The sequence below is a fragment of the Phlebotomus papatasi genome, chromosome 3 (genome assembly GCF_024763615.1).
Source record: "Phlebotomus papatasi isolate M1 chromosome 3, Ppap_2.1, whole genome shotgun sequence".
Lineage (NCBI taxonomy): Eukaryota > Metazoa > Arthropoda > Insecta > Diptera > Psychodidae > Phlebotomus > Phlebotomus papatasi.
Window position 1 is genome coordinate 76,102,219 of NC_077224.1, and position 13,377 is coordinate 76,115,595.

General features: G+C 34.3%; 2 protein-coding genes across 2 annotated transcripts; one reads left to right on the top strand and one right to left on the bottom strand.

Annotated features, from left to right (window-relative positions):
* Positions 1 to 8,397: 8,397 nt before the first annotated feature.
* Positions 8,398 to 9,907, top strand: LOC129805834 (probable insulin-like peptide 7). The gene is made up of 3 exons (XM_055854038.1): positions 8,398 to 9,260; positions 9,321 to 9,608; positions 9,686 to 9,907. The coding sequence occupies exons 1-3, from the start codon at positions 9,154 to 9,156 to the stop codon at positions 9,741 to 9,743; spliced, it is 453 nt and encodes a 150-aa protein (XP_055710013.1). The 5' UTR covers positions 8,398 to 9,153; the 3' UTR covers positions 9,744 to 9,907.
* On the bottom strand, positions 9,628 to 10,796 carry LOC129805828 (mediator of RNA polymerase II transcription subunit 7). The gene is made up of 3 exons (XM_055854019.1): positions 10,382 to 10,796; positions 10,170 to 10,300; positions 9,628 to 10,112 (listed from the first exon to the last, which is right to left on the bottom strand). The coding sequence occupies exons 1-3, from the start codon at positions 10,709 to 10,711 to the stop codon at positions 9,911 to 9,913; spliced, it is 663 nt and encodes a 220-aa protein (XP_055709994.1). The 5' UTR covers positions 10,712 to 10,796; the 3' UTR covers positions 9,628 to 9,910.
* Between the last annotated feature and the right edge of the window lie 2,581 nt (positions 10,797 to 13,377).

Consider the following 13,377-nt stretch of genomic DNA (forward strand, 5'->3'; position numbering starts at 1 on the left):
TGCTATCATACGCTAATCTGGGCTTATCACTGATATCTCCATTTTAAGGACCTTGAATGCTGGAAGACAATAGAAGAAAAAAAAAGTTCGTTGAAGGACATTAATAAAACACCGATTATGTAGAGCGCTTAATTTATTACGAGCGTACACAGCCGGAGTTTGCCCAACAGAAAAGATTTTCGAAGATCAATTTCGAAAGCCAAAGAAAAGACATCTCTACTTCTAGTTTTATCCGTGTAATGACTGAAACCAGGCTCATTGTTCATGTCCCACAATTTAACTTCCTTCTTAATTACTTAAGAGACATTCTTACTTCTTGATAATTCTGCAAAGTGGCTGAAATACTTCTTGTTCGAATTTCAAAGTGTTCAAGTGAAAAAAAAAAACACCGAAGCTTAGTACCTGTTTCATTATTATTAAATACCTTCAAAAACACTGAGTAACCAGCTTTTTACTGTGACATTTCATAAATTTTCCCCACCTTGTTCGAAAATTTAGTATGAATATTCGAAACTGTAGGGGAGACAGGGGTAGAATTAGCCAGCAAATGAAGCTTTTTTTTCGCGCATGATTTGTGAAAAAATGATAAAGTTTGTCTAATGTTTTTATGTTTCATAAGTAGCATTAAGATATTGGCTGTATAAAACCGTATAGTTCAGAGCTCTCAAATCCTTGGCTTTTTCTAGAGAGGATAATGAAAAAAGTATGACACATTGGCTACACGTGCCCCGGCCTGGGTAGATTTAGCCACTTTCGGGGTGCTATTTGCCACCAGTTTTCCAGACGAAATTTTAAAACTGGAAATACCAAGTGTTATTTCACTTGATCCACTGAAGCCCACTGATACTAAATATGTAACTTAAACCTAATGAAAAAGGCTTTAGCCGACTTTTTATGACATTTTTGTAATTGCGGCAAAATTGATGAAAATATCCTGAAAAAATCTATTTCACAAATTTTTCATCCGAATGGCAATATTGCTTGGAATATCAATAGGGGGAGGCTTTGAACTTTCGCATACAAAAATGATGTTCAAGTTCAGTGATTTTTTCTGACTACCATGCAAACTGTATGGATTCTCCAACTATGCCAAAAAAATGTCTTACTTATAAGGTTTATAATCCCACCAAACAAAATTCCAGGAAATCCTTAGATTTTCCTCCAGAGGAAAATGAAAATTTAATGGCGATTTATCCGATAGATGAATCAAGTTTCTATTATCGCACACGATTCACGCCATCATTGAACACCCCATTTTCACCGTAAATTTTGCACCGGACACTAAAAGTTGCACATCATTGTTTAAAGGGAACTCTAATCTACTTGATTAAACCATTTTTATATAGAATAAAACATTTTAATATCACTTTTTTGGAACTTTTCTGAGAGATGTTTTATTGACATTAAAAACCATTTTTTGATTGGTTCTACGGGTTCTACGAGAATTTCACTCCGGAAACGGTTAAATCTGATGAATACTTTCTTAAAAAGTCCAAATATCACCAAATTTACACGAATCAATAAGTTTTTAAAGCTAAAAATTGACTAAAACTCTGCAAGCGAGAAGACCACACAAGATTCCACCATTCCTCCACGGAGCCAGATATGCACAAAAACGTTTGAATGCGCATCATTGAAGATTTCTCTGTTCCTGCAGCTGCAGGAATCGGGATTTATCACAGATATTGAGCTTCAGCAGGTGAACAAGCTAAAATTTTCACAAAACATCTTCTTACGGACGCAATTTATTTTCTTTGTCATGCAAAACAACACAATAGTGAGGTTATGTCAAAGATTGTCAAAAAACCAGTTGTAAACTGTATGAGCTTATTGCAGATGTGATTCTTTCATTGCACATTCAGTTTGTGCAAGCTTGAAAAATATTTTTATATCAAAGAAATGCAAAATTGCTTAATAATTACTCAACTGCAGTGCAGCCTATTTGAGTCAAATTACTTCTTGTTTATCAACTTTACGATTTTTAAGTTTTCCTTTTTAGTGGTGGATCAAATCGGTAGATTACAATAGATGTGAATATGAGGGATCGTATCTAAAATGAAGTTTCCTGGAAAATATCTGAAAGAAGCAGTCTTCTATGTGCGATCGATGAATCTGAGTCAAGTTTGTGAATTTTGTTCCACCCACAAAAAGTGCCTGTTCAGCCTAAAAGATTTTTACATAAATCTGATTCCTAATAACCCTTCTACCCTTTGTGATAGTAGTTTTTCAGAAAAGTGATATTAATTCTGCACAATCGTATGAAATATTGCACAGCAAAATTACAGTTTTGGACCTGTTTTTATTTTTTGTTTCCTGAAACTAGGAAAAAAGGATTAGACTCTCAATTTTTTCAGGAAAGATGGGATTTAAGGTTAGCTATTACAATATATAGCCATATGTGAGATTCATAAAGGAATATGGGAGAAATATGAAGTATCTGAAGGTAGCGTATGTGCGAACGATCAAAGCCTCCCCCTAGTATTCTTTCATCTAACAATTATCCATGTATTAGTGAAAAATCATTGATAGTTTTATCCGGCCACGGAAGAGTGGCTACAACTGCCCCGAGGGCTGTTTTAGTGTTTTTCATCTTATATAAAAAATTGGATAATTATTATCCAAGTGAAAAATATTTTTTAATTAGGTTTATGAAACCAGAAACGAGGTAAAACTATGAAATCTTGACTACAAACTCAGAAAACCAAATGCTGGTCCAAAAACTGAAACATCAAAACTGCAGTTTTATACCCATCTTATAAAAATGCTTCTAAATTGTAGGATAACAGGATCAGACTTATAAATATTTCTGGGAATATGGGGATGTGTTCCTACTTTCATTAAAAAATACTTTGCTCAAGGTACATTTTAAGGGAACCGAGAAAAATCCACTGTCTACTTCTGCCCCTGGCTAATTGTACCCCGGTCTCCCCTATTAGAATTCTTCGAACATCAACGTCTTTTTGTGCAAATAGAGTTCCATTTACCTTTTATCCAAGACACTATTGGAGAATCAAACTCTATTTGTGTTTGCACCCAGTACCTGCTTTGACAGATCCTTCATTCTGATAAATGAAGCCGAGTTTTTATAATCTTGAGCAAATTTTTGGTATGAAAATTTGAGATTGTGTTTAAATTTTTCGAATATTAGCCATATTTGTGTGCAAATAGAAGGTTAATTACATTTTAGCCGAGACACTTGGAAAATCAAAATGCGGGAATACATTGAGCCCGATCACAAGTAGATTTTGATTCTCCAAAAGTGTCTTGGATGAAAGGTAAATGGAACTCTATTTGCACAATAAGTCGTTGATGTTCTAAAAATTCAAATTCAATTTCGAATTTTCATACTAAATTTTCGAACAAGGTGGGGAAAATTTATGAAATATTGCACTAAAAAGCCCCAAAAGAGTTACTCAGTCATTGTGGAGTGATTAAATATCACTCCACATATTGTGACATTTTGAGAATTAAGCACTTCGAAATTCGAATAGGATATAACTTCTGCCACCTTAGGAAAGTATCAAGAAGTAAGAAAGTCTCTTTTTGAATTTTCAAATAGATTTTCGAATTTTTCAAGATCTACTTCTGTACGGAAAGATTCACAGCTGGAGTTTAAAGATTCGAAGATCGGTTTCGAAAGCCAACGAAAAGGTATTTTCATTTTCCGTTTCGTCCGACCTGGTGTCCAACGCAATGTCGAAGTGGCTCTTTTTGCAATTTTTTTCTTACGCAAATTCTCAATTACCGTATTACCTTATCTCATACTCGGTGGTACTAGGTGAAAATAATATAAGAAAATTAAAGAAATAAAATGAAAATGCGATAAACGGTGAGCAAAAAAAAACTGATTAATTTCTCGTTACAGTTTTTTTTTTTGCTCAACGTTTATCGCATTTTCGTTTTATTTCTTCAATTTTCTTATATTATTTTCACGTAGTGCCACCGAGTATGAGATAAGGTAAGCGTAAATTAACGAAATACGTTGAGTATTTTACTGTCAATGTGATTCTGGCCTAAATTATAAAAATTGGTAATTTAATTATGATTAATTAAATGTAATTATTATTAATTTTAATTACATTTCGATCCCAAATGTCAGAATTTGAGAGAGTTTACTGTACTTTAATGGCTTTTTAGTCTGATATTTCGTAAATTTCTCTACTTTGAGGATTCGAAAATGTGTTTGAGTTCTTCAAATGTCAACGGCTTTTTCGACAATCAACGGCTTTTTGTGTAAATAGAGCTCATTTTGCCTTTTATGCAGTGCACTATTGGAGAATCAAACTTCAGTTGTGGGAATGGGAACATTTTGTGCATTCGTAGCCAGAGTTTAATTTTCTAAAAGTGTCTTGGCTAAAATATAAAAGGAACACTATTTGCACGAAATACCGTTGATGATCGAAGAGATTCATAATCAATTTCGATTTTTTAAATAAAATTACCGTATGAGTTTGGAAAGAAATTATGAAATAGTAATCAGGTAAAAATCTAATAACATGTTTTTTACTGATTTTAAGGAGAATTCTAAAGGAGTAAGTTTGAATTGGGAGCCTCAGTGACACTCGAGACACAATGAAATTATTTGTCTTTTTTGCTTTGGTTTTCGAATGTGTTTTCGCTTTGGATTTTCGATTGACTGCTCAGATCGATTAGTCGAAATGCGACATGTCGTTGGAAATGTTTTGAACTCTGCTACAACATACTAAAATTTCATCGAAATAAAAAGTGGGAATTTTGAGATATTCGATACCGAAATTTAGAAAGTCGATTTCTTGAATTTATCTCGTCTAAAAACAGTCGTGTAGATTGTGTTAATTGTAAAAGAAGTATAGCATTTCAGGAGATCTTTTATTCATATATGCCGTAGAGTAGATGACAAAATTTGGTCAATTAGTAGAGGAGTTATGGCAAATTTAAAATTTAATTTTGAAAACATCAAATTTTTGAGTTTGGTTGGCTATAAGGTGTCTCCACTAATTTCGAAATTTCGAATTTTCAAATTAATTTTTCGCGCAAGCCAGAAAATTGTATTAAATTATTTTGTAAGATTTTCTTGGCAATTTGTCGTAGCTTACTTTTATAAAAGATTTATATAAATGTGCGTTCAAATACAGTGAGTTTGCGTGGGAAGGTAATGAAGTTGCGATTCCAGGAAACATACGACATTCTCGCTTGTGTTTTCTGGTCAATTCATTAAAAAAAGGAAAGGCTCTGCGACTGTGTGGTTAGACCAATAGAAGAAGATGAACATTGCGGGAGAAGAGCACACGCTAAGCAAATAGTGCAAATTGTTTCTCATTTCTCGTGGCTTCAACAAATAATTGAAAGAGGAAAAATGGTTAGAGAGAGGATTTTGCTGCAAAAGGACAACAAATCAGAACAGAATGTGTTACCATTTGGACAATTTTGCGAATAGAGAAAGAGCTGAAGAATGTGTTTATACACTCTTGTGTGGCTGTCGGACTTTGTTATTTCCAACTGGACGACGTGAAAATTATATTGCTGCTCGTGTTGTTTTTCCCGGTGACTCCAAACACAGGGAAAATGGCAAACATTGGAATTGATTAGAAAATATATCGGATAAAAAGGAGGGGGTAGATGAGACCACAAATGCTCATTGAAAATACTGTGGGAGGATTCCTGCAGAAAAGTCATGTCAATTTCTGTAATAGAACACAAATTTATAGGCGATATTTTTCGGATCATTTTCCTAAAGTAAGTATAAATTTTTTATGTTTCACTTGCGTTTCTTCAATGTTTCAGTGAAATTTTAAGCATAAAGCGTCTGTTGAATCAGCATTTGACGTAATTTTATCTTTGCGATTTTGAGATATACACATGACATGCATATTTGGAATGTGTATAAAATTCCTTAGGGGAAAATGCCCATGCTTTACACGGTCCTAAGCTTAATAATGATTATTTTTTTATGTTTTTCAATAATGTGACTCAACGTACCCATATTTTAAAAACTAAGGGAAAATGTCATGTTTTTAAAATATATTGAGGAGTCACATTTATTCAGGAACATTAAAATAGTCATTATGAAGCTTAGGGACGTGCAAAGCACTGGTGATTTTCTCCTATTAATCTCACTTTATAAAAACAAAATTTTATAACTTAAATTAAAGTGATCGTAAGTGCTCTATATATTAAAGAGACTCGACTGCTTTATTCGGCTGGTTTATTGGAACTAACTACAATATTTGGCATAATTTTACTTTACAAATTTTGCTTACTCTAAAAAATAACAAAATTGCTTAATTTATAAAATATTATTTAGGTGATACAGGGTGTATCACTACATGCCTTTCCCCTTATAAAGGTGTGTGACACACCCGAAAATAATGTCGTGAGACTTTACATTTTTTTTGTAGAATAATACAATATTTAATATATTTATAATTTTTTTTTACAATGTTTTTTTTTATTATTAATTAGCTCTGATCAAGTATAATACAGTAGAGTCTTCTAAATTCGAACGCTCGGGGGGTGTTTTTGACATTTCTCACCTCCCAAATTCGAACGATTTTTTCAAAACTAACGAAATTTGTGTGAGATTAAATTGTATTTTGAATCAAATTCTCGTACTTTCTCGAAAGTTTTAGTGGTAACATACTTTCTTTTCATTTTACACGACCATAATGTATGTAAACATTCAGGAAGAAGCACAAAAATATAATTTTCATTCACCTAGAATACGAACTTTCTAACACAACCTCACAATTGACATTTTGAATCCAAACGGCGTTCGAATTTGAGAGATTCAGATTTGAGAGACTCTACTGTAATGTATTTAAGATTAACCCCATTAGTTTGTTTCACTTTTTTTGTTTTTTTTTTTTAACGATTTTACGATATACATTATGATTAAACACCTTTTTGTTAATTAATAAGCAAGACCTTAAAATTGTTTTTTTTTTAATGTATTGTTATGCTTCTTCGATAATTAGATGAATTGGTTAAAATTGGATCGCGATTTTCATCTGTATCGCTTACATCATGAATCGAATCAGGCAGTTTGGGTAGCTTAAGGGTACGGTTATAGAATGCAAAGTCGGTAAAGTCATATTTATAATGTTCTCGATCGAACAGAGTCGCCTATGGAGGATGCATTCTTTTAACATTTTGAATCTCTTCATTTTGACCTTTCTTTTCTAAAGTGCGAGATTGTTCCTGTATTTTAGCGTTTGGATGACTTTCAATTTTTTGGAGAAATTTGAAATTATTATTTACTTTTGATATGTCGATTATATTTTGCTGATATAGAATTATACTTTCTGGGTTACCAATTTTTCTTTCTTTGTCCAGAAAAGTTTTCTTAGATGGCAGAATTTTATTTAAAGGTGATTGAAACTTATTAGGTATTTCATAATTTGGGCGTAAGCAAATTTTTTGTGGAATGGTTTGTGTGTTCATCAGATTCCCAATTTAGTCAGACTTTTTATTTACGCAATTTTCAGTATTTTTGCTTGAGTCGATGCATTTTGCTACATCAGAGAAATTTTGGACTTTCGACATGACCTTATTAATTTGTGGGCTTTTGTGTGAGTTTTCTGGGACGTCAGCAGAAGGATATAATTCAACATCCGTTGAACTATCCTCACTGATTATAGAAGATTGTGCCTGAGGAGACACCGGTGGTGTATCGATTATTTGATTATTAATATCGAGAGAGAAAAAATCGATAAATGGAATTGATCATTTGAATGCATTGAAAAAGATGCGTTGATTTTTAATGTGAATGATTGCATCCCACAAGTGTAATAAGTCGCGTCCGATTATCCCATCGAAAGGGAAATTGTTTTCTGGTAAAATGTGAAATTTGGCACTAACAGGCATGTCTTGAGGAGATAAGAATCCTATTTTTGTAGTTATGGCGCTCAACGTTAGGAATTTCCCATGCTTAATCCCTCCGATTACGTGTCTTTTCGTAATTCAAACAGGAGTGTCACGGTGTAGCGATTTTACTTTCAAGTTCAAGAAAGACATTGACGCTCCTTGAAATTTTGCTAATCAAAAAGATGAATAAAAAACAGTGTAGGGGAAAGTACTCTCCCTTCGAAAAGGGCGCCACTTGTAAAATGCTTGGAAAAATGAGTGGCGAAAAGTACTTACACAGCCGGAAAAAGTAAGCCCTATTTCGCCACATCCGTATTTCTTTATTTTTTTTGGAAAACATTATTAAAAAATTAAATTAGAACTAAGCTTAGTTGATAACAGATTGACTTTCAGTGAAAAAATATCAAATACTGTACTGCAAAAACTTAAAATAATGCAAGACAATTTCTCTGAACGTTGACAAGTTTAATAAGAACTCCATATTTTTTTTGGTGACTGTTTACCTTGTCAACAATTTCTTTAATTAACTTGGAAATAATCTAGTCGGTGTAGCTTCTGATATGGTTTTCTGATTCATTTGGCTAGAGGTCACGAAATAACACTCATTTCGTAGTTCCACGAACTCATAATTTTCTTAAAATGTGATTTTAATTTAGGTGGCGAAAAAGTACTGACTCTACCCTACGCATTAATATTCAATCTGACCTGTGTAATTTTCAAACTAGTCTTATAGAAAAAATTAAAAGTTTTAAGGATCACAAATTTCACAATTTATGTACTTGAATTTAATTATTTCTCTGAGTGATCAAGTGAAATTTAAGTTTCATATTTTCAATGAAACATTTCATAGAAAATTAAATATTATTAAAATTTATTCTATGAGAGTTTGTTTAATCAACGTTTTGCATTTAGGAGGCAGTTTAGTATACTTCCTTATTTAAGGAAAGTAAGTATCTAACATCCAAAAAGATCAGCTTGTTTAATATTTTTTAGCGTGTTGCATTAAATTATATTTTATTGTTGTTTCATGAAACATTTTTAATTTCAAATTTATTTTTATCGTTTTTATCAGTTGATTTTTGCTTATCAAAAATTGTATCTATTTTTGGAAAATGTTAGGAGTTCAATTTTTCTATTTGCAGAAGTTGATTTTTTTCGTATTTTCCCAATGCGGAGTGTTTGTCTTAGCTTTTTCGATAGTGCGCAAAGTTATTCCTTCCTTTTCTCTAATCTCGAGAAGGCGCTATTTGTGCATCCTTTTGCTGCCTGCCGTCTCAGTCGAGTGCTGCTTGAGCTAGGGATCACATCACAATGTGGTTCCACTTTTCTGCCCTCACTCTCGCCTTCCTGTTGTTGGATCTCCCTGAGAATGGACTGGCGAATCAGGATGACGCTCTTGAACTTATCTTCCGACAGAGGTGATCAGTGTTTCAGCAAATTTCTAAGGGATTTCAGCTGTGATGGATTTGATTTTGCAGGACACAGTCAGACTGGGAGCGAGTGTGGCATCATGAGAGTCATTCGAGGTGTCGAGAGAGACTCGTGAGGCATTTGTTCTGGGCCTGTGAGAAAGATATCTATCGGTTGACAAGGAGGAATTCAATGGAAACTTCAAAGGATGACAGGATGTCGAGAAGAGAGAAGAAATTGGAATTCCCATGGTTGGATAAGTCAGATGCTCTGACTGTTCTTCGGATTAGACGAAATTCTCGTGGACAGCCAACTGGAGCTAGTATCACGAGAGAGTGCTGTACTCGGGTCGGATGGTGCGTTGCTCTTTGGTTGTTTTTTTGAGATGAGTTCTTTTATTTTTTAGTGGTTTTCCTTGTGTCTATCCTTTCAGTACTTGGGAGGAGTATGCCGAGTATTGTCCGTCAAACAAACGAATCAGCCGGAAATAGATATTCCTGCGGGCATTGTGTGGGCAAAGGGAGAACTTTGGGACAGGGGGAGATCGTGTGTGCATTTTGGTGTCTATGGCTTAATAAAAGTGACTTTTTTTTGGCAGATTTTTTGATTTTTAAAATTGTTTTATATAATTAAATATTTTTCTTCATATAAATTATTTCTACATACTATCCACAATACTGCACATTAATCTATCGAGGGGATGGCAGTGATCCTGATTGCTGTCGCTGCTGGCATTGTCACTTGAAAAGTCCATCAGTTCCACGGGAACGGTGAGTTTGTTGTCTTCTTGATCCTGATCCGGAAGTGCACTGAAGGCATTCTTAATGATATCCCGGACTTTATCCAGATGCTTCTGAAATCTGTTCAGGGCAAAGGTCAATTAATGAAATTTAGATGAAGATTGCAAATTCCCATACCTATGAGCTGTCTCAATTCTCTGCCTCTTCTGCATTTCCATCATCACTCTGAGGGTTTCCCTCGCCTGGTGCGGTCTAAATTCATTCAGGAGGTGATGGATATGAACAAACAGCAAACTAAGATCATCCACCTGAAACCACAATCCTCACAATCATAAAAATCTGATCTCCAGTCGCCTGGGATTGGAGATTAAAAAAAAAGTGTCTCAAACCTTTTCTGTTCGCCTCGGATTGTCAGGATTGTGCACCAAGAAGTCAATGAGATCCAGGAAATTCACCAGCAATGAGTGATTGAGCTTCTTCAGCTCTTTCTTGCGGTCAAAGTGCTGAGGATAGAGCCTCCGGAAGCCCTGAGTCTCCAGCGGACGGATAATATTATCGTCATTGTTGAAGGTGTTGCCAAACATGGAGTAAGTGTCGAGAATGGGCATTGGGGGCTTTGGGGCGCGATTCTTTCGTATATGCTCATCTGAATAGAGATTAACGTAGTTGGCTGGTGGTAGAGGCAGGGACATAACCTGCGTTGTCTCCGGATTGGACATTTTTCAGCGAATTTTGCTGTAAAAAGGCGACCTAAAAATTTTCACAAACACGCAATTCTTCTTCTTCTTCAACTGTATGGCAGTAGCAGTACACACTGACAGCACAAAACAAAAAAAACTGACAGCATTTCTCAGGAGAGAACGGAACCACCACTAAAGGAAAAAGTCTTTTTCTCATTCGAATCTGGCAACACTAAAAAAAAGTGGCTGATGTGATGTTGCATTAATTTTTTAATGTTTTTAAGAATTTTAATTTATTATTGAGGAATTTTTCCTGCCTAATTTTGTTGCAAGAGGTCTAATAAATATAAAAAATGCGATAATTGTGACAAATTTGTAAAACTTGCGTGTTTTTTTGAGACCAAATGACAATGGGTTAACGAACACTAATAGAAAATTGGAAATTATTAATGTATCTTATAATATTTTTATTCTTTTCTTCCTTTACATAGAAAAAGAAACTAATCTAGAATCCTTAAAATGTAAAGGATGTGAGATTTATCCATTTTCTAGAAGGATAAAAATGATTTTTTCGAGTCAATGACACTTATGGTGGTCTAATGGAATAAATTTCAGTGTCCGGATCCGGAGGGCTTCGAAACAGCACACAGATTGTCTGGGAGTCTACCTATTACTTTTAGGGCCCCCTCCAGAAAAGTGAGAATGCCAGGATGACTGAGAAAACCCCCCAAGAGCCCCAAAACAAATGAAAAATGTAGTTTGCATGCTCTTTTTGCAGGGCAATTTTCACACTAAAAATACACAAGAAAAAACAGGAAAAATCACAGAACTTTCTCACAAATCTCTTTACTGGCCAATTCTTTAATGATTTGTAATGAAATTACTGCCGAAATTCGCTTACTTTCTTGCAAAATTACGCAAAAACATCAAGTGAAATGCCGCAAAGGGCACTGTTCGTCATCTTCTATTTGACAACTGAACCATCTTGGTGCATTTCTTCGAGCAAAGCAGGCACCTTTTCAAGGCAATTTTTAGAAGATTTTCCACGGATAATTTAAAAAAATAAATAGTCAGAAGTGCTTCCAAAACTCTCCAATTTTCTATTCCAATTCATAAATCACTGATATTCCACATCATTTTCATAAATTTCCACGAATTATGAAATGTTGGAAAAGTCGCTGGGCGACCCATATTTAGCCAATTTTTACTATCAAATGACGCTTTTTTACCAATTCTGTGTCACAAAACTAATTCTAAAAACTATTTTCTTTATGCTAACATCAATTTTCATTGAAATTTCATTAATTAAACTTAACAAATCGACTTTAAAAAGCACTCTCGGCGACGTTTTTTTCAAATGCTGGCGACTACCACTACAAAAACAGAAAAACTACTTTTTCCTTCAATGTTGGTTCCTCTGGAGAGAATATCAAAAATATCTCAAAATAATTTTTGATTTGAGCATTTGAGGGTTAAGTAAAAAATTAAAAATATAACCGAAAAGCAAGCTGAAACCTGATGTATGAAAATGAGTATCTATTATTATATATTGGATGAGATCATATATTCTGTCACTAGAAGAGGTTGAAAGTTTGGAGTGGTATATCTCAGCTCCTGATGAACATAATTGGATGAGTGAACTATTGTTGGAAAGCTTGGTTCAATAGCTTTTAGAATCGGGTATACTTAATCTGCTATGGATAAACCATGGTCATCCAGAACCATTTATGTCGAAGAAAATACTTTTTGCAACGTCTTTTTTGGCCATCTACTGCTGGGACCAGGAGTGACCCACTTTTCTCGCACATGGACTGTTCGTTAGAGGAACTCAAATGGTACAATTTGTGGTAGAAACTTTTTTTTTGGACATCTTACTTTTTTTACTCATCGACTTTTACAAGAATTTTAACATTTTACACGCATAGAAAAAAATGACAGAAATCCTTCTATCTCATTTTCTGGACAAACTAATGAAGATATCGACTTGGAATGTTCTAAGTACTCCCCCATAAGTTGATCCAAGGAATCTAAATATCACATCAATTTCATTCCCACGTCTATCCTTCCCCTCCAGAAACCACTCTTTTAGGATTTCTGTAATTTTAACACTTCAAAATTCTTGCAAAAGTCGATGAATAAAAAAAAGTAAGATGTCCAAAACAAAAGTTTCTACCACAAATTGTACCATTTGAGTTCCTCTAACGAACAGTCCATGTGCGAGAAAAGTGGGTCATTCCGGGTTCCAGAAGTAGATGGCCAAAAAAGACGTTGCAAAATGTATTTTCTTCGACATAAATGGTTCTGGATGACCATGGTTTATTCATAGCAGATTAAGTATACTATACCAGATTCTAAAAGCTTATGAACCAAGCTTTCCAACAATAGTTCACTCATCCAATTATGTTCATCAGGAGCTGAGATATACCACTCCAAACTTTCAACCTCTTCTAGTGACAAAATATATGATCTCATCTAATATAAATGCATAAAGGGCATAAAAGATTATTTCAAAGTAGTACATCAACACAGGTCAGTTATTTTTGAGTTGCTTTGAAAATTAGGGTTGCCTGGTGGTAGGGAAATTTCCCAAACTGTTCTACCTCCCCTTCGTTTAAGAAAATGCAATTTTTCTACCAATCAAGGCATGGTCACTCGGAAAATTCTATGAAAACTGAAACAATTTCTACAAAACTTGTGAATTATCT

Excerpts from the sequence above, each read along its gene's own strand:
- LOC129805834 (XM_055854038.1), top strand. The coding sequence starts at position 9,154 with ATGTGGTTCCACTTTTCTGCCCTCACTCTCGCCTTCCTGTTGTTGGAT. Across the intron at positions 9,261-9,320 it reads GAACTTATCTTCCGACAGAG|GACACAGTCAGACTGGGAGC; the intron begins GTGATCAGTGTT and ends TTGATTTTGCAG. Across the intron at positions 9,609-9,685 it reads TGCTGTACTCGGGTCGGATG|TACTTGGGAGGAGTATGCCG; the intron begins GTGCGTTGCTCT and ends CTATCCTTTCAG.
- LOC129805828 (XM_055854019.1), bottom strand. The coding sequence starts at position 10,711 with ATGTCCAATCCGGAGACAACGCAGGTTATGTCCCTGCCTCTACCACCA. Across the intron at positions 10,301-10,381 it reads ATCCGAGGCGAACAGAAAAG|GTGGATGATCTTAGTTTGCT; the intron begins GTTTGAGACACT and ends TTGTGGTTTCAG. Across the intron at positions 10,113-10,169 it reads AGAATTGAGACAGCTCATAG|ATTTCAGAAGCATCTGGATA; the intron begins GTATGGGAATTT and ends TGCCCTGAACAG.